Here is a 25,506-nt window from a genome sequence, read left to right as displayed (position 1 = left end):
GTCGTCCAGTATATGAATTAGGTATATGAATTAATTTCAGAGTTATCTTATGCCGCTTTTCCACTACAAACGCGGCTGAGCCGTGCCGTGCCGAGTCGAGCTGAGTCGGGCTGAGCGGGGCTGTTGGAGTTGCATTTCGACTACAACCGCGCTGAACCGTGCTGGCTGGAAGTGGGTGGACACATTGGGTGGAGTTAGCGAAAGTGGGTGGACGTCATGTGATGCCGTTAAGCAGCGCAAACAGTGACATCAGTGACAGTGGCGGAACAAGTCAGAGCCGGGCCGGGGGCGGGGCAAATGACCGGGCCCTTTATTAAAGCTTATCATAACATCATTTTAGGCTACAAAATGTCCGCAACTGCGGTGTTTACCAATTTCAACACTACCGGGTGCAACTATGTTATTTAGTACATCAAGTCCTTCAAACGAACATGTAACTCAGAAACAAAAAACATTAGGATACTGTACATGGCTCATAATAAAACATCAATAGCCTATACTGCGCACATTATTTGAAGGGCATACGAATGAGCGCTCAGAGGTTGCAACGCTGACAGGAAGAGTCAGAAATAAAAGGAGGGCGGTGCAAACCTCACTGAATGCACTGTGTTTACCAATTTCAACACTACGGGGTGCAACTATTAGTTTGTACATTAAGTCCTTCAAACGAACATGTAACTCAGAAACAAAAAAAACATTAGGCGACATACTGTACATGGCTCATAATAAAACATCAATAGCCTACTGCGCGCATTATTTGAAGGGCATACGACGAGCCTTGTGCTCCGCGAACTCGTCCACGATGCTCTGTATGTCACTGATTCAGTGAGCTTTTAAGCGGTAGTCTCACGACCCGAATAGTAAACAATAAACATGGAGGACATGGAGTCGTTAGTGTTGCTGGTCTCGGTGCTGTGGCTTGTTGTCACCGACAACGCGGACAGATACTGGCAAGAGCGTATAGATGAGGCGAGGCGCATAAGGCTTCAGAAATTCTCGTAATTCATAATTATTCTTCTTCCGGGTTTGTGGTGTTTACAGATCCCAGCGCGCTCGCGGGGCGTGTGTGGGCATGTGAGGACACGCCTCCTCACCAATCAGTGCACAGGGGAGTGTCTGCTCACGCCCCCAACCTCAGTCGGCACGGTTTGGCTCGCTTCAGCCCCACTCCAAAACGGTGCGAGTTTTAGGGGCTAAGCACGGCTGAAGCGAGCTGAGTCGTGCTGGTTTTTGGTAGTCGAAACGCGAGCCGTGTCGGGCTGAAGTGAGCTGAAGCGAGCTGAAGTGAGCTGAAAAAGGGTAGTGGAAAAGGGCCATTATATCGTAGCGATGTCAGATTGTTCTCCGCAGGAGAGATGATTAAAAATGGTTTCCATAACTACCGTAGGACCGCAGATGACCGATACATGTTGGAAGTCATCTGCTCTTATTAGTCGCTAGTCTTCAGGTCCAGGTGTGGTTTGGAAGCTGTCACCTCAAGCTAACTGGTATTCTCCATGCCCAGAATTAAGTTGGATATCCCCAGAGAGCAGGAGAATAATACAGAGAAAAATGGCAAACCTCCGGTCTCCAGAGGGAGAAACTCCTTTCCTATTAGCATGGCCAAGCTGATGGTGTTTAGCTGAGGCTCACCCATTGGGTAACACAATGGAGTAATGGAGGTGTAATGGCTCCATGAGTCGAGTAGGGGCTGGAGAGTAAGAGGCTGTCCACACGGCAACGGATTCAGGTGAATCTGATAAAATTTTTATCGTTTCGGCCTGGCGTCCACACAGCACCGGCGTTTTGGGTGCCCCAAAACGAGAATGGGTTCCAGAGTGGAAAAATCTGGCAACGGCGCCGTTGCGAAGTCGTCTGGATGAGTAGAACGGATTTGTTTACGATGACGTCACAACCACATGACTAGAACAAGCAGCACTCTCGCTGTTTTGTATGAACCACTGCATTGCATTCATTTTTGTATACAGCTTTTCTTTTAAATAAACAAGTAACTGAACCATTTCTTGAATTTCTTTTTTTTATTGGATAAGACTGCTTTTCAAAATGTTCACACACAATATAAAAAGTTATATAAATTATATAAAAATGCTTTTCAAAATGTTCACACACAATAAGAAAATTAAGTTATATAAAACTATGCACACTAATAAAACTAATTTGTACACACAGAAGGCACGATTTCCTCGCGTAGTCGCAACCATCTTGTTGTTGTGTGCTTGTTCCTGTGAGTGCCAGTAGAAGAAGGGGTTTATGTGCATGCGTCCTACTTCTTCTATTGTTCTGGTGTCTCCGATGGGACCGTCTTACAGCGCACGTAGAGGTGTGGCATGTGTATTGCATCGTTTTCAGCAAGCGTTGCGTTGCCATATGTACCTGATATTTTACTGATCCGTTGCCCATGTGGACGCGATATTTTTTTTAATAAAACCTCGTTGCCATTGTCGTGTGGATGTAGCCCAAGAGACTCTCCCAGTTTCTCAACACAGCGTGATGAACGCAGGCAGGCAGTATGCCAGCTTCCCCACAGAGGTAAGACAGCAACAGTCAACAAATCAAATCAAAGTCCTTCCCACGCCACGTGGTACATAGGGCGGCGCCGATCTCCGTTTCCGTAGCCCTCGGCCTCTCGCCTATTACATAGCTAGAGTTACAGTGGGGGGCTAGTCCTCTGGTAACCACGAGAGTTTGACTCCCCACTCGCATCTGTATTGCAGCCTGCCTTGCCAGACGGTAGAAGGTACCGTACCATTTTTTATGATGGTCTTTGGTATGACCCGACTGTGAGTAGAACTCGCAATCTCCCGATCGAGAGGCGGACACGCTAATCACTAGGCCAACTCGCGATAGTCAACAAATGCAGGTTCAGAATTGCAGCGTGTGATAGCTCTTAAGGTCTTTTATTGATCAAGTAGAGCAACTAGGATGACAACTTTTTGTTCATCGTAGTAAAAGTTAAGGATGTACCCCCAGAAGATATTAGGTGAGACAACAGCACCTGCCAGGTTGTCAAAAACACCGCCCGCCATTTTCCTCAAAATGCTGTTGTTGCATCAGCCAATCACATGGCAGCAGAGCAATACAAAGAAATCATGTAGAATCAGGTCAAGAGCTTCAGGTAATGTTCACTTCAAACAGTGGAATGGGGAATATGTGATATCTGTGACACAAACTGTGGCATCGTTGTTGGTACCAGATAGGCTGGTTTGAGTATTTCAGAAACTAATGATCTCCTTGGATTTTCACACACAATAACCTGTAGAGTTTGCACTGAATAATGCGAAAAAGAAAAAACATCCCGTGAGCAGAGGGTCTGCAGGCTGAAACGCCTTATTTATGAGAGATCCGAGAAGAATGAACAGACTGGTCTGAGCTGACAAAGTCTGTAGTAACTCAAATAATCGTGCTTTACAACCGTGGTGAGCAGAAAATGGTCTGAGAAAGTATAACACATCAAACCCCGAGGCGGATGAGACCACATCAGATTCCCGTCCTGTCAGACAAGAACAAGGATCTGAGGCTATCATGGGCACAGACTCACCAAAACTGTACAATTGAAGACTGTAAAAAATAAAAAAACAGCTGATTTTTTTTTTTTTTTTTTAATCTTATCTTCATTTGTCCAGTTTCAGTGACCCTGTGCCCACGATAGCCTCAGATGCTTGTTCTTGGCTGACAGGAGAGGAACGCAGTGTAGTCTTCTGCTGTTGTAACCCATCCACCTCAAGGTTCAATGTTTTGTGCATGCTGAGATGCTTTTCTGCTCACCATGGTTGTAAAGAGTGTTTGAGTTACTATACCCTTTCTGGCAGTTCAAACCAATCTGGGCATTTTCCTCCGACCTCTTTTATCAGCAAGTCATTTCCACCCACAAAATTGCTGCTCAGTCAGTGTTTTTGTTTTCGTGCCATTTTGTGTAAACTCTAGAGATGTATTCTTTCGATTACGTTCATTATGTCTTATATTAAATATAGTTAGTTTTTTTTTTCTTTTTTATCAGACATCTAGTTTTTAGGTTTGTTTACCTGACATGTTTCGACGTACGACTGTCGTCTTCCTCAGAGCGTCACCGGATGTTATTGGTGACGCATCTTTTATCAGCTGATGTTTCCGAAGGCGTGGCCTTCCTGTCTGGTTTGACAGGTCGGTCACGCCTTCTACTGTCTGTTCGTCCCCTGCAAGATGGCACTCCAGGTATGGGAGAGCATGTATGCTCCCTCATCCCGGTTGATGGTCCTCGGGCTTCGCTTACGGATCTCCATGGCCTCCCTGATCCAGCGCTGATGTTTATCTTCTGTGCAGATGACTCTGGCATTCCCCCAGTCCATAATATGATTTTCCCTTTTGCAGTGATCTGTTATAGCTGACTTATAATTTTCCTGTTGTGCCTTTTCTTTTATTGTTCAGGTTTGTCTTGTAGCTGTCTCCTTTTCGCACTCTTTCTTATGTTCATTTTTTATTGTGTTGAAACTCCTTCCTGTCTCGCCGATGTAAGTTTTGTTGCATAATTGACATGGAATCTCATATTAAACAATAAAAGAAAAGGCACAACAGGAAAATTATAAGTCAGCTATAACAGATCACTGCAAAAGGGAAAATCATATTATGGACTGGGGGAATGCCAGAGTCATCCGCACAGAAGATAACAAACATCAGCGCTGGATCAGGGAGGCCATAGAGATCCGAAAGCGAAGCCCGAGGACCATCAACCGGGATGAGGGAGCATACATGCTCTCCCATACCTGGAGTGCCATCTTGCAGGGGACGAACAGACAGTAGAAGGCGTGACCGACCTGTCAAACCAGACAGGAAGGCCACGCCTTCGGAAACATCAGCTGATAAAAGATGCGTCACCAATAACATCCGGTGACACTCTGAGGAAGACGACAGTCTTGCGTCGAAACATGTCAGGTAAACAAACCTAAAAACTAGATGTCTGATAAAAAAGAGAAAAAAAAACCTATCTAGAGATGTGTGTGTGAGAGAATCCCAGGAGATCAGCTGATTAGATAATGGCACGAGTGTGCATGTGTACAGGTGTTTCTAGCAAAGTGAACAATGAGTGTGCATTATCAGAAGGCATATCAGGTGAAAATTCAAATTCAGTCCAAATTGCTTGAAACTGCTCTCGTCGAATTCGGAACTGAATGCAAAACAACATGCTTCTAACAGAATTAAAATATGTTTATCCATTCTTGAGATGTTACAAATCAAAGATTGAAGAAACGGCTTAATTTTTAGAAAACGGCTGTAATGTTATGCATTCAGATCACAGGGTCCAAAATGGGCCTCTTTAATGAATGAGATCAAATGTTTTTTCTTAATAACTTTTTTTATTTTTCAAGATATTTACATGGAAATTGGCAGGCACAGAGATGGTTGTATACGGAGTACAAAATTTGAAAAAGTAGTAAAAAAAAAAAATTATGCTAATTAGGTAAAACCATTAAACCGGTACACTCTCTTCTTCAAAGTTTCACCAGATGGCTTTATTTGTGCAATATAAAGCTGATCTTAACTCTCATTTATACATCACAAAGAAGGAGAATCCATCCATCCATCCGTTATCTGTAGCCGCTTATCTTGTGCAGGGTCGCAGGCAAGCTGGAGCCTATCCCAGCTGACTACGGGCGAAAGGCGGGGTACACCCTGGACAAATCACCAGGTCATCACAGGGCTGACACAGACACTACGTTCACACTGCAAGGCTTAATGCTCAATTCCGATTTTTTTGTGAAATCCGATTTTTTTGTGAGGTCGTTCACATTAACAAATATATGCGACTTGTATGTGATCCTCAGTATGAACGAAAAGCGACCTAAAAGTGTTCCGCATGCGCATTGCAGGATACGACGACGTCACACGCAGTGAGCATGGCCAGTGTTTACGGAAGTAACCTAAAGTTTCCTGTCTATGACAGTAGCCAGCATGGAGTACCTGGCGATGATGCAGTTGTTGTTGCGACGGAGCCAGAACATGCACAATAGCCTGATGTTAAGGAGGAGGTTGAGAAGGAAGAGGGCAAGGGTTTTGGCTCAGGCGTTCTGCGGGGTAGTGACTGCAACCTCCGTTCAAAGGAACATCAAAGCCATGTTGTTGTAACTTTTTTTGAGAGACCCGCCGCCTACTTCAGCGCAGAATAGTGACGTTTGTGGCTTGTTGATGACGTGTAAGTCGGATGAATGCGACCTGGCGGTTCAGACTGAAGTCGCATATGAAAAGAAAAGATCGGATAGGAATCGGAATTAGGACCACATATCCAAACGGCCTGGGTCGGATTTGAAAAAATCGGATCTGTGTCGTTCATATTGTCAATAAAAGATCGGATACAGGTCACATATGGGCGAAAAAATCGGATTTGAGTCACTTCAGCCTGCAGTGTGAACATAGTGATAGACAGACAACCATTCACACCTACGCTCAATTTAGAGTCACCAGTTAACCTAACCTGCATGTCTTTGGACTGTGGGGGAAACCGGAGCACCCGGAGGAAACCCACGCGGACACGGGGAGAACATGCAAACTCCACACAGAAAGGCCCTCGCCGGCCCCGGGGCTCGAACCCAGGACCTTCTTGCTGTGAGGCGACAGCGCTAACCACTACACCACCCAATCGATGTTAATTACAATTACAACTTAGAAATACAGTTATAAAATATACATAAGTAAGCATTGACTGTCATTCATATCTACCATTCTCTGTCAAAATAAAAAAGTAATCAAGTATTATTTCTAATCCCCTCTTTGTGCTCTGTCGGCCTTTGTATTTCTAAGTAGGGCCTACTAGTGTTTATATGCAAGAATATAAATGATTATTTTGATTAATATTCACAGCTTTCAAGGCTAACCTTGAAAAAACTGTGTGAGCCACCTCCAGTAAACAATTCCAATCGATTGACTTGAAATTGACACTCACGTGTCTGACTTCCATTTTTTTAACTATCATTCCGACCACTAAGATCTCAATATTTCTTATCAAAACAACTACAGTTATATTCTAAAATAGTTATTTATTTACACAAATCAGTTTGATTTGAAAAAATAAGTAGATAAAGCTATGAAAACTCACTTCAGAGTTTCCTGTGAATCATCAGAACTAACCGACAGAAAATTCTGCTGAATTTCATCCGAAACAGTGAGAACTAGAGAACGTCCCTATAAAAGTTATCTGATTGATTGATATCCGTGAGTAATCCAGTCAGAAACCGATCAGAAGAGAGCGAGCCTGACCGCTTTCCCGTGACTCAAAAAGCACCAGCAGTTTCCCGACGTCACGCGAGCAGAGTGTGTGCCCTGTTGTCCCAACTTCAACCTGCCGTTACTCTCAAAGTACTGAACAGATTGTAACGAGATACATTTCTTTGGAAAGCAGAGGTTATAAGCTTTCTGATGATGGTATTGACGATAGAAAATCTTCAAGAGTTTAGCAATGACCGATATGGAAATTTAAATGTGCGTCTGTAAGCACAATTTTCACAGCACGGCCAGCGAGCGTCTGATATGCCTATTATCAGTCTAATATACACTCACCGGCCACTTTATTAGGAACATCTGTACACCTGAAGCTCTTTGTCTGTATCTGCATGATTTTTATGCCATGCACTGTCGCCACATAATCAACTGATATTAGATAACTGCATGAATGTGCAAGTATGCAGGTGTTCCTGATGAAATGGACGGTGAGTGTATCTATATTAGCATATACAGTGATTAGCCATAACATTATGACCACTCACAGGTGAAGTGAATAACATTATCTTATTACAATGGCACCTGTCAAGGGGTGGGATAGATTAGGCAGCAAGACAACAGTCAGTTCTCAAAGTCGATGTGTTGGAAGCAGGAAAAATGGGCAAGCGTAATGATCTGAGCGACTTTGACAAGGGCCAAATAATAATAATAATAATAATAATGTTAAATTTATATAGCGCCTTTCAAAAAACCCAAGGACACTTTACAATTATAGACAAGGAAAGAGAATAAATAAATAAAAAGTAAAAAGTCCACCAAGTAGGGGTCAGGATGTAATTCCAGTGGTGTAGCAGCCACAGTCCCACCAAAAGGCGCACGAAAACAAGTCCCACATCTCCAGCACCGCCGCCGTCAGCAAGATCACTCGAACACCACGCCGTGGATCCACAAAGTGAGCAGAGAAGCTCCGCCATGCAGAGCGCTGGTGTGTCCCAAACCGCCTGCACAGCTGCCGTGACACCACCGAACAACATCGCTCAGAACATCACGCCAAGCGTTAAAGCGCAGAGCGCTGGGCAACCACAATGTAAAATGAGCAACGAGCTCACTGCAGTCCACCCCTGGGAGCACAGGCATCGTCCACGGCGAACCAAGGCCTGGAGGGAACCGACGCCCAAAACTGGGTCCAGAGCTACACCACAACCGGCAGACAAAACACTCAAACAAACATCAAACTACACAAACACACAGAAAAAAAAATAGAAAAAGAAATAAAATAAAATAAAAAAGCTCCGGTGAGAAGCGGCAGCCAGAACGCGCACGACATACTCTCAACCGGAAACGGAAACGAAAAAAAAAAAAGACACCGGGATAGGCTCCCGGTGTAATAAATAAATAAATAAATAGTGATGGCTAGATGACTGGGTCTGAGTATCTCCTAATGGCACGTGTTGTGGGGTGTTCCCGGTATGCAGTGGTTAGTACCTACCAAAGGTGGTTTGAGGAAGGACAACTGGTGAACTACCGAAAGTGTCATGGGCGGCAAGGGTCATTGATTCGCATGGAGGCACGAAGGCCACCCTATATGGTCCAATCCCACAGAAGAGCTGCCGTAGCACAAACTGCTGAAAAAGTTAATGCTGGTTAAAACAGAAAGGCGTCAGCATTGATTTTTTTTCAGCAGTTTGTGCAACAGTCGCTCTTCCGTGAGATCAGACCATATAGGGTGGCCTTCGTGCCCCCATGTGAATCAGTGAGCCTTGGCCACCCATGACCCTTTCGCTAGTTCACCGGTTGTCCTTCCTTAAACCACCTTTGGTAGGGTACTAACCACTGCATACCGGGAACACCCCACAAGATGTGCCATTTTGGAGATGCTCAGACCCAGTCATCCAACCATCATAATTTGGCTCAGATCCTTATACTTGCCCATTTTTCCTGCTTCTAACACATCAACTTTGAGAACTGACTGTTCTCTTGCTAATATATCCCACCCTTTGACAGGTGCCACTGTAATGAAATAATTAACAGTTATTCCATGAAATCGAGTCGTACACGAGCTGATAGCCGATGCGGCGCGTAGCACCGAGTTGGCTATAAGCCATGTATGACGAGATTGAGTGGAATTGCTGTTTTATTCTATCCACAATCGCTGGATTTTGAGAAACAAGAGCATTTTTATTTTTTGCAAATCGATAAATAAAAGCTTTATACAAAACGTCCAACAAAATCATTTCCACTTAGAATGTAAACAAACCGGCGAAATCACAGTAGCAATTTGTGGAAAAAAAAATGCTATAATAATTCTTGAAAAATAAAAAAAGAAGATATGTTCTTACCATCAGAATTCCATATTTTGAGCGCTTTTTTTTAATTTTGGGGGGTTTTGTTTTCGAATAGAGTTTTTATTTCATCCTCGGTTGGTTCAGTAACACACTCCGCCCTTTTCTTCTTCTTCGTCGTCGTCTTCTTCTTTAGGGTTTTTTTGGCGGCTGGCAACTTAAAGGTGCATTACCGCCACTGACTGGGTTGGAGTGTGGAGCAGGAGATATTGGGGCGGAGGAGACGCAACTATAGCTATTTCTCTTTCTTTTAAATACTTGATGACAAAGCCACCATTTTGTTTTTCTCTACTCTCGGTATATGAGCTGATATCCTACTAGTAGAGTAGCCAATCGGAGCGCGTGATTGCTCATATCCAGTGAATGTGGATAGAATAATCAATGTTATTCACTTCACCTGTCAGTGGTCATAATGTTATGGCTGATCGGTGTGTATTAGTCAAATATTGGTGTGTAATCCTAATTTTTTAAAAACAAGCATAACGAGATTGCATGTTTTACTATGCATTAAAAAAATGTTTTTTTCTCTATTTTATAATTTCTTAGTTTGCATTTACGTTGTTGACGTATCATCATAAATATTATTAAGCAAACCTTGCTCGTATTTATTGCTTGAAAATATTCTTTGTAAAACCAAATGGTGCACAAACAAAATACTTCATGGGATTAAATCACATGAAGACAATTTTTTATCATTATATTGACTGAGTGGTGCGCTTTTCTAATAAGCAAGTACACAGCACAAAATATTCAGTCAGAATTGTAACCTAATGATGCTAAATGGCCCCAGAACTGTCAGTGTTTTGTCGTGTCTGTAGCAGGCAATTTGAGTTCTGCAGTAATGTTTACTGCTGGAAAATCTACTGGGAGTCACATACGGACAACTATTAAAGAACAATTTGTATCTTTCCTAATCAGATATAGACAATGTAGGGCACTGTGGTTGGTTGAAGAGAGCAACTGGACTTGCTTGAAGATTCTTGAAAACGTTTCGCCTCTCATCCTAAAGGCTTCCTCAGTTCTGTCTGACTAACACTACGTTCAGACTGCAACCTGAAACGACCCATATCCGATTTGTTGTGAAATCCGATTTTTTTGTTAGGCCGTTCACATTACCAATTATATGAGACTTGTGTGCGATCTCCAATATGAACGGAAAACGACCCAAAAGTGTCCCGCATGCGCAAATTGACACGTAATAAGCACATCTACGTAAACAAAAAAAAAAACGCACTCCAAGTTTCCACCAAAGAGGCGGGATTAGCCAACGCAGAATAGTGACGTTTGTCTCTTGTTGATGACGTGTAGGTCACATGAATGCGACCTGTCCGGTCAGACTGCAGTCGCATGTGAAAATAACGGATATGCATCGGAATTAGGACCACATATCCAAGCGGCCTGGGTCACATGTGAAAAAAATCGGATCTGTGTCGTTCAGATTGTCAATAACAAATCGGATACAGGTCGCATATGGGCAAAAACATCGGATATGGGTCGTTTCAGGGTGCAGTCTGAACGTAGTCTAATAGGGAGTATCCAGTATTTATCCTCTCATGGATCATCATAGAATCCGAATGCTGATGGCTGCACTGTAGGTGGCTGATAAAAGATGTCATAGACACCCACCTCTGTTCAATGATGGTCGTTCCAGGTTGACAAAAAAGAACGATCCTCTCTGGCTAAGATGTCTGCCAGTTTTCTGGAAGTCCTCTCATACTCCCGCATCAGTCGAAGGGAACTCATCCCAAAGTGCGTAGAAACATATCTGTGACGAATCTCAGTCATCCAGGTACATAGTAATCTGTGGTTGGTTGAAGAGAGCAACTGGACTTGCTTGAAGATTCTTGAAAACGTTTCGCCTCTCATCCTAAAGGCATCCTTCGTCACAGATATGTTTCTACGCACTTTGGGATGAGTTCCCTTCGACTGGTGTGGGAGTATGAGAGGACTTCCAGAAAACTGGCAGACATCTTAGCCAGAGAGGATCGTTCATTTTTGTCAACCTGGAACGACCACCATTGAACAGAGGTGGGTGTCTATGACATCTTTTATCAGCCACCTACAATGCAGCCATCAGCATTCTGATTCGGATTCTATCAGTGCGTTTACATGCACATAGAGAAAATCGAATTTCTGCCGTAGCTCGACTGAAATCGAAGTTCTAAATGCCATGGAAACACCTTAGCTCGGCTGAAATCGAACCGAACTGGATTTCTCGTAATCGAGCTACGCGACCTAGATTATGTGATTGTAGCCGAGCTACTTCGTGCATGTAAACCCTATCGAGCTACGTAGTCGAGCTATTTACTTCAGCACTGCCCCTTCCGGAAGTGACGAGGCCACAAGCGGGAAACACAACAGCCTCGGTCGGCATGACAACAGTAGTAGTAGCGAGCAGCAGAAGAGGTCAGGAGGAACATCATCTCTCGATGTTGCTGTCCTCGTCGTCGTTCTTCTTGTGAACACGGAACTGATAACTTTGTTTATACTCTTGAATAGCTCTTCTTCATGACGACAACCGGAAGTGTACCAACACGATGGGGCGTGTAGCGCCACCTGTGGCTCGGGTGCACAATGTACCTCACACAATAGCTCGATTTCCTTGTGTGCATGTAGGATTGGATTCCTCTGGCACCCCTGCTGGGACCCTTAGCTCAATTACCGACAGTAGCTCGATTTGGATGTGCATGTAAACGCACTGACTGATGATCCATGAGAGGATAAATACTGGATACTCCCTATTAGTCAGTCAGAACTGAGGATGCCTTTAGGATGAGAGGTGAAACGTTTTCAAGAATCTTCAAGCAAGTCCAGTTGCTCTCTTCAACCAACCACAGATTACTATGTACTTGGATGACTGAGATTGGTCACAGATACAATGTAGGGCAATAAATTTTTTATTTATAATTTGCAGTGTATATCAAGAGCATTGAAATGTTTATGGTGAGGGTTTGGTAGACAGAGAACACATTATGCAATATTATGAAGGACAAAATCTACAAAAAACACAAGAGGATAAAGTATATCAGTTGAGATAAACATTTCTGTGGTGGCCCAGGAAGCCCTTCATTAATCACATTTTGACTATATCTAAAAATGTTCTACTCTATAGAATATTAGTCAAAAGTTTGGACATTCCCTGTAATTCAATGTTTTTTTTTCTTTATTGTTATTAATGTTGTTTCTCTTTATGTAGGTGAGCAGTTCAGATATTGAAATCTTTTTTCTCTCTCTCGGTTGTTGCTGTCATCACCTGAGGTTATTTGTTTGTGTATAGACATTGGTGAGGATGGCAGAATTGTTGTTTAGGCTCTGATAAGTCAATAACGTAAAATTGAAGGCGAGTGTACTTGCTTGTTCTCATGCCAGTAGCTCTGCAACAACTTGATCAAAGTGTTGCATTCACTGGGTGCAGAAATCGCACTTGATTTGACAAAGCGTGTATTCAGCAGAAAACTCCGTTTTTAGCCAGATGTATTTGAACAGAATTTCTCACGCCAGTACACATGTATGAATAAAGGTGAACAGAGCGAATTAAACACCTTTATATTTCTCTTTAACCTCAGCTTTTCTCTCACTCTGCCAATTTAGCTGTAACGCTGTGTGAATAAGCATGTGTCATCTTGTTCATGCCACTTTTCTGTACTTTCTGCGATGTCGACTTTGCATGTTAACCATGCAGTCTGTGCATGCTGACCGTTATGTCTTGTCTGCATCAACGTGGCCTGTCTTTCTCCACTTGTTCTCCTCATGGCTCTTCTCTCTTTCCTGCCCTGCTTTTGGCCAGGCTTTAGAGAGACAGAAAGAGTACTTTGATTGCATTAGGAATGAGAGGGATGAGCTCAGAGATGAGCTGGCTGACCTCAAGGGGAAATCCAAAACAGTAGAGGTATGTCAGTGCTGAAGACCAATAAATGGAGCAATGGATAAAAGACTTCTTAATGATGGGTTTTGTACATTTATAAATGTTCCCCCTTGAATTCTAGTTAATGTGTAATAGGGTGGTCCCAAAATTTTTTTTTTAGGATTTTGTTACGACCACCTTACCTTTTTTTTTTTTTTTTTTTTACATTGCCTAAAAGAAGTTATTGCACGAAATTTGGTTAAGATTGAACAATGTTTAGAGGTGCCACAAAGCCGTTAAAGTTTTCACTCAAGACACAATATAAAATAATGCGGCTTATTAACTGTTTCATATTAATACAAACAATACAGTAATATAACTTCCTGTGTTCAAAGTAACAATAGCTATTACTTGTCTGTGATTTTCTAAACCCTTCGGTATTATGGTATCTTGTGGAGATAAAAGAACACACTAAGGACTTCCCTAGCAGGAGGACGCTTTCTCCCAGACAGTTCCTTGGAAGTGGGACCAATTAACCAAACATAATTGTCCTTTCTGGTTTTGTGCTTTGCACCACCGGTACTACTTGTATTAGGCCAAGTTTACATTAGACCGTATCTGTCTCGTTTTCTTCGCGGATGCGCTGTCCGTTTACATTAAACCGCCGGGAAACGGGAATCCGCCAGGGTCCACGTATTCAATCCAGATCGTGTCAGCTCCGGTGCTGTGTAAACATTGAGAATACGTGGATATGCTGTGCCGAGCTCTAGCTGGCGTCGTCATTGGACAACGTCACTGTGACATCCACCTTCCTGATTCGCTGGCGTTGGTCATGTGACGCGACTGCTGAAAAACGGCGCGGACTTCCGCCTTGTATCACCTTTCATTAAAGAGTATAAAAGTATGAAAATACTGCAAATACTGATGCAAATACTGCCCATTGTGTAGTTATGATTGTCTTTAGGCTTGCCATCCTTCCACTTGCAAGTGGTAAGTGATATGCGCTGGGATCACACACACAGCGGCTCAGTCCCGAATCACTGCTTGTGCACTTCACTCGCGCGCTCTGTGAGCTGCGCAGGGCCGGAGTGCGCACCCTCCAGAGGGCACTCGCTGTTCAGGGCGGAGTGATTTGGAGCGCAGGATGCCTGCGGAGCCGAGCGTATCCGTGTATTGGTGTTGCTGTGTGCACGCAAATCGTGTATTGGCGTTGCTGTGTGCACACTAATCGTTTTAAAAACGTTAATCTGATGATCCGCTGATACGGTCTAATGTAAACCCCACCTTACTGTTGCTAGCCATCTGAAAAACATAGAAAGAAAAACATTCACAACTTCATCAGCATATTACGATCAGTGCTCATTGTTTAAGAAGCCCTTAGTGCATGAAAGTTAACCTTCTATCAGTCTATAAACTCTTCCTGCCTCTTCTTTTTCATAGACGTGGCATATTCCCTCTAGAACTGTGACTTTTTGGGGGTTTGAGATCTTCTCTGCAACAGTCTACGCACCAACTAATGTTAATGGCTTAACCCGATTTGCAACCTCGTGTGGCACCTCTAAATATTAACCAATTTTTCTGAAATTTTGCTTGTTGCCTTCTTTTAGCCTATATAAAAAAATGGTAGGGTGGTCGGAATGTTTTGGTAAAAAAAAAATTTTTCCCATACATTTCCAGACCACCCTAATGTGTAACTCTAGTTTATTTTAAATTGATTAAATTGACTTCTTTGCCATTAATCTACACGGAGTAACCCATAATGGCAAAGCAAAACCAAGTTTTTAGAACGTTTTGCAAATTAATTAAAAGCTTTTTTAGATTTCTCCTATCCGTCCTTTACAACTCCAATTCCAAAACACTCGGGACACTGTGTAAAACATAAGTAAAAACAGAATGTGAAGATTTGTAAATCACGGAAACCCTACATTTCATTGAAAATAATACAAAGACAACATATCAACTGTTGAAACCGAGAGATTTTATTGTTTTTTGAAAAATATATGCTCATTTTGAATTTGATGCCAGCAACACGTTTCATAAAAGTTGGGACGGTGTAACAAAAGACACACATGGCTACACTGGTAACACAATAATTGAAGAGTTTGGTTCCAAAATGCGATAAATCCACTATAATAAACTTGAGGGAAAAAAAGTATTTTCTTTCCAAAAAAAATTGGTAGCACGAAAACCACTATATTCTGTTTGAAACGTTAATATAACCCTATGAAGTTGTACTAACATTAAAAATCCAAATCTAGATTTTGATTTTTAATGTTAAAAATGTCTATATTAAAATTAATGTTAAATCTAGATTTTGGGGAAAAAAGAATTTTTTTTTTCCAAAATGCAATATAGCCGTGACACATCTTTCCCAAAATGCAATAAATCCATTACATCAATAAAAACGATTTTTTTGTGTGATATATAACTAGAAACAAGAAGTGAAGTTGATCTAGACATATGACAGCCTCTGAACGTGGACCATCTCTTATATTGGACCACGATTTTCCCAAATTACATTGATTGAGTTTATAGTTGGGTTTTTATCCAGCACTTATTTTTAATTTGCTTTTTAAAAAATAATGTGGGATTATTGACTAACACATTTTACACTCATCGGGAGCTAGATCCCAGGAGGAATCAGGAAAATAACATTAGACTACATTCTCTACTGGAATAATAATATAAAACATGAAGATAAGAAATATTTGATTCCATAAAAGTCATTCATTTATTTCATTCAAATTATCACTAAAAGACAGGTATTCTCTACGATGTTGATGGTCAGCGGGAGCTGTCATTACTATTTCTGTATTTGAATGGTGTGCTGATTGGTCAAGCAGAGAAATCGTATTCTGCTGAAAATCAGTAGATTTGGAAAGAAAGGGGATATAAAATGCAGAGAACTGTGCTAGATGTCATATTTTGCATACAATTGATTTTAGAACTTTGAAGAGCAATTAAATGCCAAACTTCTTTTGGCGATAACTCGATTTTTTGACAATGGCAATCGTGTTTTGGAGCCAAACTCTTCAGTTCTTCCTTCTAGAAGAGCAGTCGCATCCCGACCCAAATTATACAAATTTCAGGTTTCACTTACAAATATGTTGTAAGAATTCATGAAAGTGTTCTACAATAATGCTTTTATAAACAGATTTCTCTGCCCTTAGTCTTCCATCATATGGTGCCATGAAGTATTTGCCCCCTCCTGATTTAATCTACTTTTGCATGTTTTTCGAACTAAATGGTTTCAGATCTTTATAGAAAATGTAATATAAAAAAAGAGAGCAGAAGAAAACACAAAGTGTAGCACCTTTACCCCCAGTGTGAAAAAGCAATTGCTCCACTAAACTTAATAACTGGTTGTGGCAGCTTTCACAGCAACAACTGAAACATGTTTCAGTCTTTCACATTGCTCTGAACTGTGACCTTTCCATTGCTGTGAATGCTTCTTTGCAGAATTGTTTTAATTCAGCCACACTGAAGTGCATGAACTGCCCTACCGTATGAAGTCATGGGCATTCAAGCACGAAAGGTTCCATCACAGCATCTCAATGAGGATCAAGTCAGGACTTGACCACTCCCAAACCTTCTTTTGAGCCATTCAGAGCTGGACTTGCTCTTGTGCTTCAGATCATTGTCAAGCAAACCCAATTGCTCTTTTCTGGTAAAGAATTCATGGTTCTGTCAGTTATAGCAAGTTACCCAGGTTCTGAAGCAGCAAAGCATCCCCACTCCGTCACACCACCACCCTGTTTGACTTGTAGGTATCATGTTCTTATTGTGGAATGCGGTGTTCGCTCTACTCTAGATGTAACAGAAACTTCAACTCACATTATGGCAGAGAGGGCCAACAACCTACAGATCACCCTAACGACCCTCTAGGTTGCTAACACCGTTCACACCCGGCTTCCAGTGACCCTAACCACCTTACAAGATGGCTGAGGCCCTGTCCACACGGCAACGGATTCAGGTGAATCTGATAAAATTGTTTATCGTTTCGGCCTGGCGTCCACACGGCACCGGTGTTTTGGGTGCCCCAAAACGAAATCTTTTGAGAACGGGTTCCAGAGTGAAAAAATCTGGCAACGGAGCCGTTGCGAAGTCGTCTGGATGAGTAGAACGGATTTGTTTACAATGACGTCACAACCGCATGACTGTCAGTGCTTCACGCTGGGTAGAAGTGTAACGAACTCGATGCGAGTTGTCAACAAATCCTATAACTTGGTTCATGAAACGCGCTTACAAAATATTTTCACTGTGAATATTTATTGTGTAATGGTGCAAAGTGAGAGAGAGAGAGAGAGGGTGAGAGAATAGCCCTTAGGGCAGAGTCAATCCTGCCAGCAAAAATAGGGGAAAAAAAGGAGCGATCTCACCTCTTCAGATGTTGGTTTAAGTCTGACAATACATTCCTCAAAAAGGGCGTAGAAGAACAAAGTAATCCATCAACGTGTAGCATTCAATTTATTCCGGACCATTAAAGAATTCTGGAGGATATCAGAATGTTGGCGTACCGCCTTCCATCTACCCCCGTTCATTCCTCTTTCCGCGTCTCCATTCAAAAAACAAGCACGTGATTTAAAGGGACTATATCCATAGGATAGGGAGTGAGAAAGTGTGTGCGTGTGACCGTGACAGGGATAGTCACTGTGCGCATGCGCAGTTATGCGCATGTGTCTACTTCTGTTGTTCTGGTGTCTCCGAAGGGACCGTCTTACAGCGCACGTAGAGGTGTGGCATATGTATTGCATCGTTTTCAGCAAGCGTTGCGTTGCCATATGAACCTGATATTTTACTGATCCGTTGCCCATGTGGACGCGATATTTAAAAAAAAAAAAATCTCGTTGCCGTTGTCGTGTGGATGTAGCCTGAGAGGGTCAATGACTCGTGACCTCAACGACTCTCCTTAGGGTTGCTTTTGGTCCACTAGAAGATAAACACCTAGAACTCCCCAGTAGTCAGACAGAACTGAAGAAGGCTTTCGGATGAGAGGTGAAACGTCTTCAAGGATTTCAAGCAAGTCCAGTTGCCTTCTTTAGCACCTACGGATTATGACGACCTGGATGACTGAGAACCTTCACAGACATGTCTTCTTAAAAAAAAAAAGTTACATTTTTGACTCCTCAGTCCAAAAACATTATCTCAAAGTCAAAGGGTTATCAAGGTGTCTTTGGCAAATGTGAAAAGTTTTTATATTCCTTATCGTTAGCAGTGACTTTCACCTTGCAACCTGTTAATTTGGTAAGATGGCCACTGTTCCATTTGTAACCCTTTTCAGACTGATGTATTTGAATAATTATCTTTATCATCTGTTCTGGAATTTCTTTTGATCACAGCATAGAGTGCTGTTTGTTGAGACCTTTTAGCCTACATCACATGTTAAAACTGTAAAAATGTTATCACGCTATCTGTTATCACCTAAATGAGGATGGGTTCCCTTTTGAGTCTGGTTCCTCTCGAGGTTTCTTCCTAATGTCGTCTGAGGGAGTTTTTCCTTGCCACCATCGCTACAGGCTTGCTCATTGGGGATAGATTAGGGATAAAATTAGCTCATGTTTAAAGTCATTAAAATTCTGTAAAGCTGCTTTGCGACAATGTCTATTGTTAAAAGCTGTATAAAAAATAAATTTGACATTACTGGAAAGGTTCTATTTATTTGATATTAAGATTCAGCAGGACTGGCAGTAATCAAGCCTGGTGGTGTCTACTCTAACTGAACCCTACTTTGAATCGAGCAAATTTGGTTAATTGGTTGATTGAGTAACTAAGTGGCAGTTACTTTTTCACACAGGGGAAGTTAGTGTTGAATAACTTTTTTTTCCCTTTAATAAATGAATTGATCATTCAAAAACTGTATTTTGTCTTTACTCAGGTTGTCTTTTTCTTAAATTTTATTTGAAAATCTGAAACAATTAAGTGCAAAATATCCGAAAAATAAAGAACTCGGGAAGGGGCAATTACTTTTTCACAGGACTGTGAGTAAATTTGAGGTAAATGGGTGTATTTCTCTGTATAGAGGTTTTCGACCCACGTGACCGTTCCCATGTCAACAAGTAGCCGGCGCCATTTTGACGGTCACAAATATGGCGACTACCGGTAGCGATACACTGTTGATCATGACGAAGTCTCATTGTCAAGTATTTTATCCGGCCTAGATGACGCGAGTAAGAAGCGATATCACCAGAAAATCAATGATGCTGGTGTACGTGATCCGTACACGTTACCAGGCTATCTTTTTCTGGCTTTGCAGCGCGGGTGATCTTCCTGACCTGCAGTCAGGCGTGTGGGAAATACCAGGGAAAAAACATAAAAGAAAAAGGAGCGAGATGCAGAAAACACCTTCACTATCCAGTGACGTAGGGCATTTACAGGGCGAGCAGAGGGAGAGGTATTTGCAAAAATTGAGGTTAGCAGGCTTAGAGAACGACGTTTACCTGATTCCACCAGGATTGTTCACTGACGTACGGAAGTACACCAAGCCCTCGTCTTTACCTGACTTCGGCCCACGTGATCTGTATACCTATGTCGTTAAAAACCAGGCTGGGTAACATGCCTACATCAGCGGGTTGTCCCTGGAGCCGGTGGTCGCCATCTTATTACAGCTAAGGTTTGTTCACATTTTCATTTACTTTCGGTCCTCAGGATAAACAAAATGTTATTAAATGTCATTGAAATAACTTCTTAGTCTGTTGAGACATGGCCCGTTATAAATTTGCTGTTACCAGGCAATAACCAAGAACTGTATTATTAGGGTTGGTGTCTGTGTTGTAGCAGTTTACTAGCAGCTAGCTGTTAGCACTAGCTAATGTCAACAACATCATAGCTGGTATGTTACTGTAGCAATGTTTATGTTCAGTCATTTGGATGACTGTTAAAACCTTTCAGTCTCAAGTTTTTCCTTTACTGTATTTACTAGTTTACTGAGCTAGCGCGCGCTAGCTCCCAGCCTGCCCGAGCGCGCTAGCTCAGTAAACTAGTAAATCCAGTAAAGGAAAAACTTGAGACTGAAAGGTTTTAACAGTCATCCAAATGACTGAACATAAACATTGCTACAGTAACATACTAGCTACTGTTGTTGACATTAGCTAGCTTGACCTTCAAAATGGTGGACACCGGGGCGTCACGTCACCTGTGACATCACGTCGAAAACCTCTATAGGGAAGTATGTTGAAATACCTGCCCATGGTAATTTTACATGCATTGCAGATGTGGTCGATACAAATATCGAGGTTAGATTGAAAAAGAAAAACAAAAAACCACCAGACTACCCATGTCAATTTTTCATATCATTAGTATGAACTAGTTCGCAACTAGGATATAAACACAAATATTAACCCAAACAGCGCGCTCATTTCTTGTAATGTGTTTTTTTGTTTGTTTGGGTTTTTTTTTACATTTAACATTTAAATTAAAAAAAATAAGTTAATAAATAAATCTGATTGATTTGTTGGTGTTAACAGGGGCTCGGTATTTTTTTTTTTTTTAATAAAGCTGGGGATCTTGTAATTTCCAAAAGGCTTGTAACCTAACAAGGCTCCCTTTGATGATGCATAATCTTTAGTGTTGCATATATTCTGTGTTTGAAAAGCATTAAATCTCACGTCTTTATCCCGCTCCCCACAGAAACATGGGCTGGTTATCATTCCCGAGGGCATGCCCAATGGGGATGTCAGTCCTGACTCCCACACCTCAGCGATCACTCTCGTCACTCAGGAAGCTGCTCAAGTTCTGGAGTCAGCTGGAGATGGACCTCTGGGTATGAAACATATTGAGCCAATAAACTTGTGACTATGTTAGACATTCTTTGAGATATTACGCAGGTGTAGAGAGCAGTGTAATAAAGAATCGAGTTTGGTATGGTTTTTTTTTGTTTTTTTTTGTATAACGAGTGTAATTAGAAATTCTTGTAAGTATTGTTGTGCAGGAGATTATAAACGCACTGTTTTAAGGGGACAAATACTATGCCATAGTCGTAAATACTTTTCTTTTTCCACAACAGATATTCGACTACGAAAGCTTGCTGAAGAAAAAGAAGAACTTTTATCCCAAGTATGATGATCGATTATTATTATTAGTAGTAGTATATCTAAATTGTTTAGTAGAAGTATTGGCAATAGAAGAATGAGTACATTACTACTGTCTCTTTGCAGCCCATACATATTTACCAGTTGTTCCACGAAATCGAGTCGTACATGATCTGATAGCCGATAAGGCGCGTAGCACCGAGTTGGCTATAAGCCATGTACGACGAGATTGAGTGGAATAACTGTTTTATTCTATCCACATTCACTTGATTTAGAGAAACAGCATTTTTATTTTTTGCAAATCGATAAATAAAAGCTTTATACCGTATTTTCCGGACTATACGTCGCTCCGGAGTTTAAGTCGCATCAGCCAAAAAATGCATTATGAAGACGAAAAAAACATATATACGTCGCACCGGACTACAAGTCGCACTTTTTTGAAGGGTTATTCTATCCATAGAATGTGTGATTCTATCTGATAAGCGGCGCGTGGTTACTGCGCGACTGCATTGTTTATTTAATAAACGAACAGCTGAGCAGTGATAACGCGCCCTTTGCCCTGTAAGTAGCCTCGTCTGATTATTTTAAATATCTACTACTATCTTTAATACTATCACTACCGTTATTACTAATAGCCTATATTATTATTATAACTAATATTAGTAGCCTATTACTGATGCATTAATCAGTTTGCTTTTAGATTATTTTTACCGGTAGGGCTTATTATCGCCCCATGGCTCTTTCATCTTTGTTATTAAAGCTGTAGTCATCATCGAGGAGTGTCATTCTTCACTTTTGTCGAATTTTATTTAATCAAATCAGAGGCCAAGTAGGCTATAGGTATATCATCTCCAAAGACAGGTACGGTAGTAAAAACAACCATCTAGTGAAAAACAACAACAGCCACTCAGAGAAAAAAACAGGCAGAAAGTGCGCCTGCCAGTTAACGTCATATCAGATAAAAACATTAAACGTTATTCAGACCATTAACACCATAACATCAGAGACGAAGGATAAAGTTCATCTTGGAAGGAGAGTTATTTTTAAAAATGCTTTTTGTTGTCGTCAGTTGGAACGGTATTTTTTTTCTTTCAGTGGTATTAATAGAGTACACGGCACATACTTGCATGCAAAGCTACATAGCGCCCTCTCGCGGTGAAAAAAAACATATATACGTCGCACCGGAGTATAAGTCGCATGGCCAGCCGAACCATGAAAAAAAGTGCGACTTATAGAGGAATTTCACTGACGTCACCCGAAACCGGAAGTAAACAGACCCTGCGCCATTTTGGAAGACCAACAAACTCGTGATTAGGGGATAATAACGGCAGCAGTATGTGAACCCACGAGAATAAAGTGGAGTGGCAAACGACTTAAACAAACAAATCTGAGCTGTTTTATTTATGATTTATTGGCCCAACAGTAGACTTGAAAGAAACCTGTGAGAGACTTGGCAAAAAACTGTGGATATAATGGATAAGTCTGTGCATGATCTGCGGACACTTTGAGGTAAGCAAACGCAAGAAATTCAGATTTAAAACATGCTAAAGTGGCCCCAAGTTGATAACTGTATGAGGAGCAAGCCTCCCAGACTTCTACAATTTAATAATAATAATTTAGGATGGTTTGGGGCTTGCTCTCCCTCCTATTATATAAATAAAGCATAGTTGTGTAGGCATATATCATAAATACATATGTATAATTTGGATAAATTAACCTAAATTATGGATACCTTAATAGTAACAAAAAGTATTAATTTTTCAACTGAAAAGATATATTATTAAAAGATAAATATCAATGAGATTACCTTGGCCATAACTATGTGTAGTTTATTCTTAACAACAGCTGTAATATCACGAACCAAGCCACTAACAACATAATTGTAAGCCTGTAGCCCTTTGTAGGCTTTCAGGTCATCAGCAGTGTAGGCACTGGGTGTAAACAACAAATAGTTTACAATGTCTGGGTAGCAAACAGATGGCAGAATTGGTGTCAGGTCCTCCTTATGTTTCCATTCTCCCTTGCCCCGAGTCTTATCATATGGGTCAAACCCATCAATCACAGCCAGTTTCTCCACATACCGCGCCCTTTCTGCAGCTGGTAACGTACTCACATAACCCGAATTATCATCCATCATGTCACTTTACTCTCGCTCGTACTTTGTTTTATATTGTGAGTGCGTGTACTTGGTCTTCCAATATGGCGCCTAACAGAATCTCACGGCGCGGTGACGTCATGCAGTAGCCCTCTATAGTCCGAAAAATACGGTACTAAACGTCAGACAAAATAATTTCCTCTTAGGCGGACTTCTTAAAAACCTATCAGTTGCTGCACAAATTGACTTTAGTGTTTTTTTTTTTGGGGGGGAGGTTTGTTTTCGAGTAGCGTTTATTTCATCCTCGGCTGGTTCAGCAAAACACGCTGGCGCCATTTTGTTTTTCTCTTCTGACAGTATATGAGCTGATATCCTAGTAGTAGAGTAGCCAATTAGAGCGTGCGATTGCTCATATCCAGTGAATGTGGATATAATAATAAATATTAAGTTAATCAGCATAAGTATGTATTTGCCCAGAAGGAGGGTATTTACTGACGTTTTTCTTGCTTTTGCACCTGACAGATCAGGAAACTAAAAACGCAGCTACAGGAGGAGAGACAGAAACATTCTAAGATGGAAAGTGTTTACTCAGATGGAGAACGAATAGAAAATGGCACCGACTTGAACTTTATTGAAATGCAGAGTAAGCACACGTGAGCAGTTGAAAGGGGTTTTTTGTTTGTTTGTTTGTTATTTACATATTTCCCTTTTCATGAAGCAATTAAAGGCCTTTAAAATGGCTAAAAATCTGAACATCGGAAGTGTAGAGTTTAATAAATCAATCTAAAAAGTTTGCAAAAAGGTCTGTAATTTTTTAAAAAATGCAAAAATGTTGCATAAAGCAACATCAGTTTATCGATGTAAACATAAACGTCTGAAAGCAGGAATCGATGCAGTACTTCATTGTCAAAAATAGTGGGAGCAGAATTATTATTTTAGTTTGTCCAGAATTTCTCAATTACCCAAAGACCTGTCAGATAGTATACTGACAACTGCACTTATTTCAGAGCTTTCCAGATTGCCAAGAGTGCATACCTTTATTGTGTCCAGAAGTAACTAGTGCGAGGATCAGACTCCACAGCATTTTTGTCTTTCACAGTGGTCACCATTTCAGATTAGGCAATCGTTGTGCCATAAATTCTTGTCGTGTCTTGGCCAGAAGATTGGCAACACTAACAAATAATTGTTTACGTCCTTGTGTGTCGTCAGACATGAGGGTCAAGAAATTGTCAGTCATGGATATTTCTCTTCACCATGTTTGTATATGTACGCCAGAGAGGATTGCATTGTTTTTGGGCCTTGTTCCCGGATGCACAGTGGGACTTTCGCAGTCACATACAGTACTGTGCAAAAGTCTTAGGCCCCCTATTTTTTCATCCAGACTTTGTTATAGATTTCTATTTTATGACTTCTACATTATCGAGTCAGTACAAAAACATTTTAGAATTCCAAATGTTCGTTTTCCAGCACAAAATTAAATGTTACAGAAAAAAAATGTATATCTGAGTAGCATATTACATAAGAGAGCACTTTTCAGATTAAAAAAAGAAAACATAATGAAGGCTGCTGGGTTTTACTACAAAATTAAGAAGCGAGCGTGACAGTCAAGGGGCGGCACGGTGGTGTAGTGGTTAGCGCTGTCGCCTCACAGCAAGAAGGTCCTGAGTTCGAGTCCAGCGGCCGGCGAGGGCCTTTCTGTGCGGAGTTTGCATGTTCTCCCCATGTCCGCGTGGGTTTCCTCCGGGTGCTCTGGTTTCCCCCACAGTCCAAAGACATGCAGGTTAGGTTAACTGGTGACTCTAAATTGAGCGTAGGTGTGAATGTGAGTGTGAATGGTTGTCTGTGTCTATGTGTCAGCCCTGTGATGACCTGGCGACTTGTCCAGGGTGTACCCCGCCTTTCGCCCGTAGTCAGCTGGGATAGGCTCCAGCTTGCCTGCGACCCTGTAGAACAGGATAAAGCGGTTACGGATAATGGATGGATGGGTGTGACAGTCAAAGTGTCCAGAAG

At 41.5% G+C, this 25,506-nt stretch overlaps 1 protein-coding gene across 11 annotated transcripts in view; it reads left to right on the top strand.

Annotated features, from left to right (window-relative positions):
* The window catches only part of lrrfip2 (leucine rich repeat (in FLII) interacting protein 2), a 240,862-nt gene that overhangs the window by 207,343 nt on the left and 8,013 nt on the right, over nucleotides 1–25,506 (top strand). For 9 of the 11 annotated variants that reach the window (XM_060925508.1, XM_060925518.1, XM_060925517.1 and 6 more), the window contains 4 exons: nucleotides 13,318–13,419; nucleotides 21,001–21,133; nucleotides 21,377–21,426; nucleotides 24,019–24,139. In XM_060925508.1, coding sequence (XP_060781491.1) covers nucleotides 13,318–13,419; nucleotides 21,001–21,133; nucleotides 21,377–21,426; nucleotides 24,019–24,139 — 406 coding nt within the window. The remainder of the gene's footprint in view (nucleotides 1–13,317; nucleotides 13,420–21,000; nucleotides 21,134–21,376; nucleotides 21,427–24,018; nucleotides 24,140–25,506) is intronic. The other 2 variants (XM_060925515.1, XM_060925516.1) reach the window with 1 other exon arrangement.

Source organism: Neoarius graeffei, chromosome 7 (genome assembly GCF_027579695.1).
Source record: "Neoarius graeffei isolate fNeoGra1 chromosome 7, fNeoGra1.pri, whole genome shotgun sequence".
Taxonomy (NCBI): Eukaryota; Metazoa; Chordata; class Actinopteri; order Siluriformes; family Ariidae; genus Neoarius; species Neoarius graeffei.
This window is presented reverse-complemented; position numbering and strand designations above follow the sequence as displayed.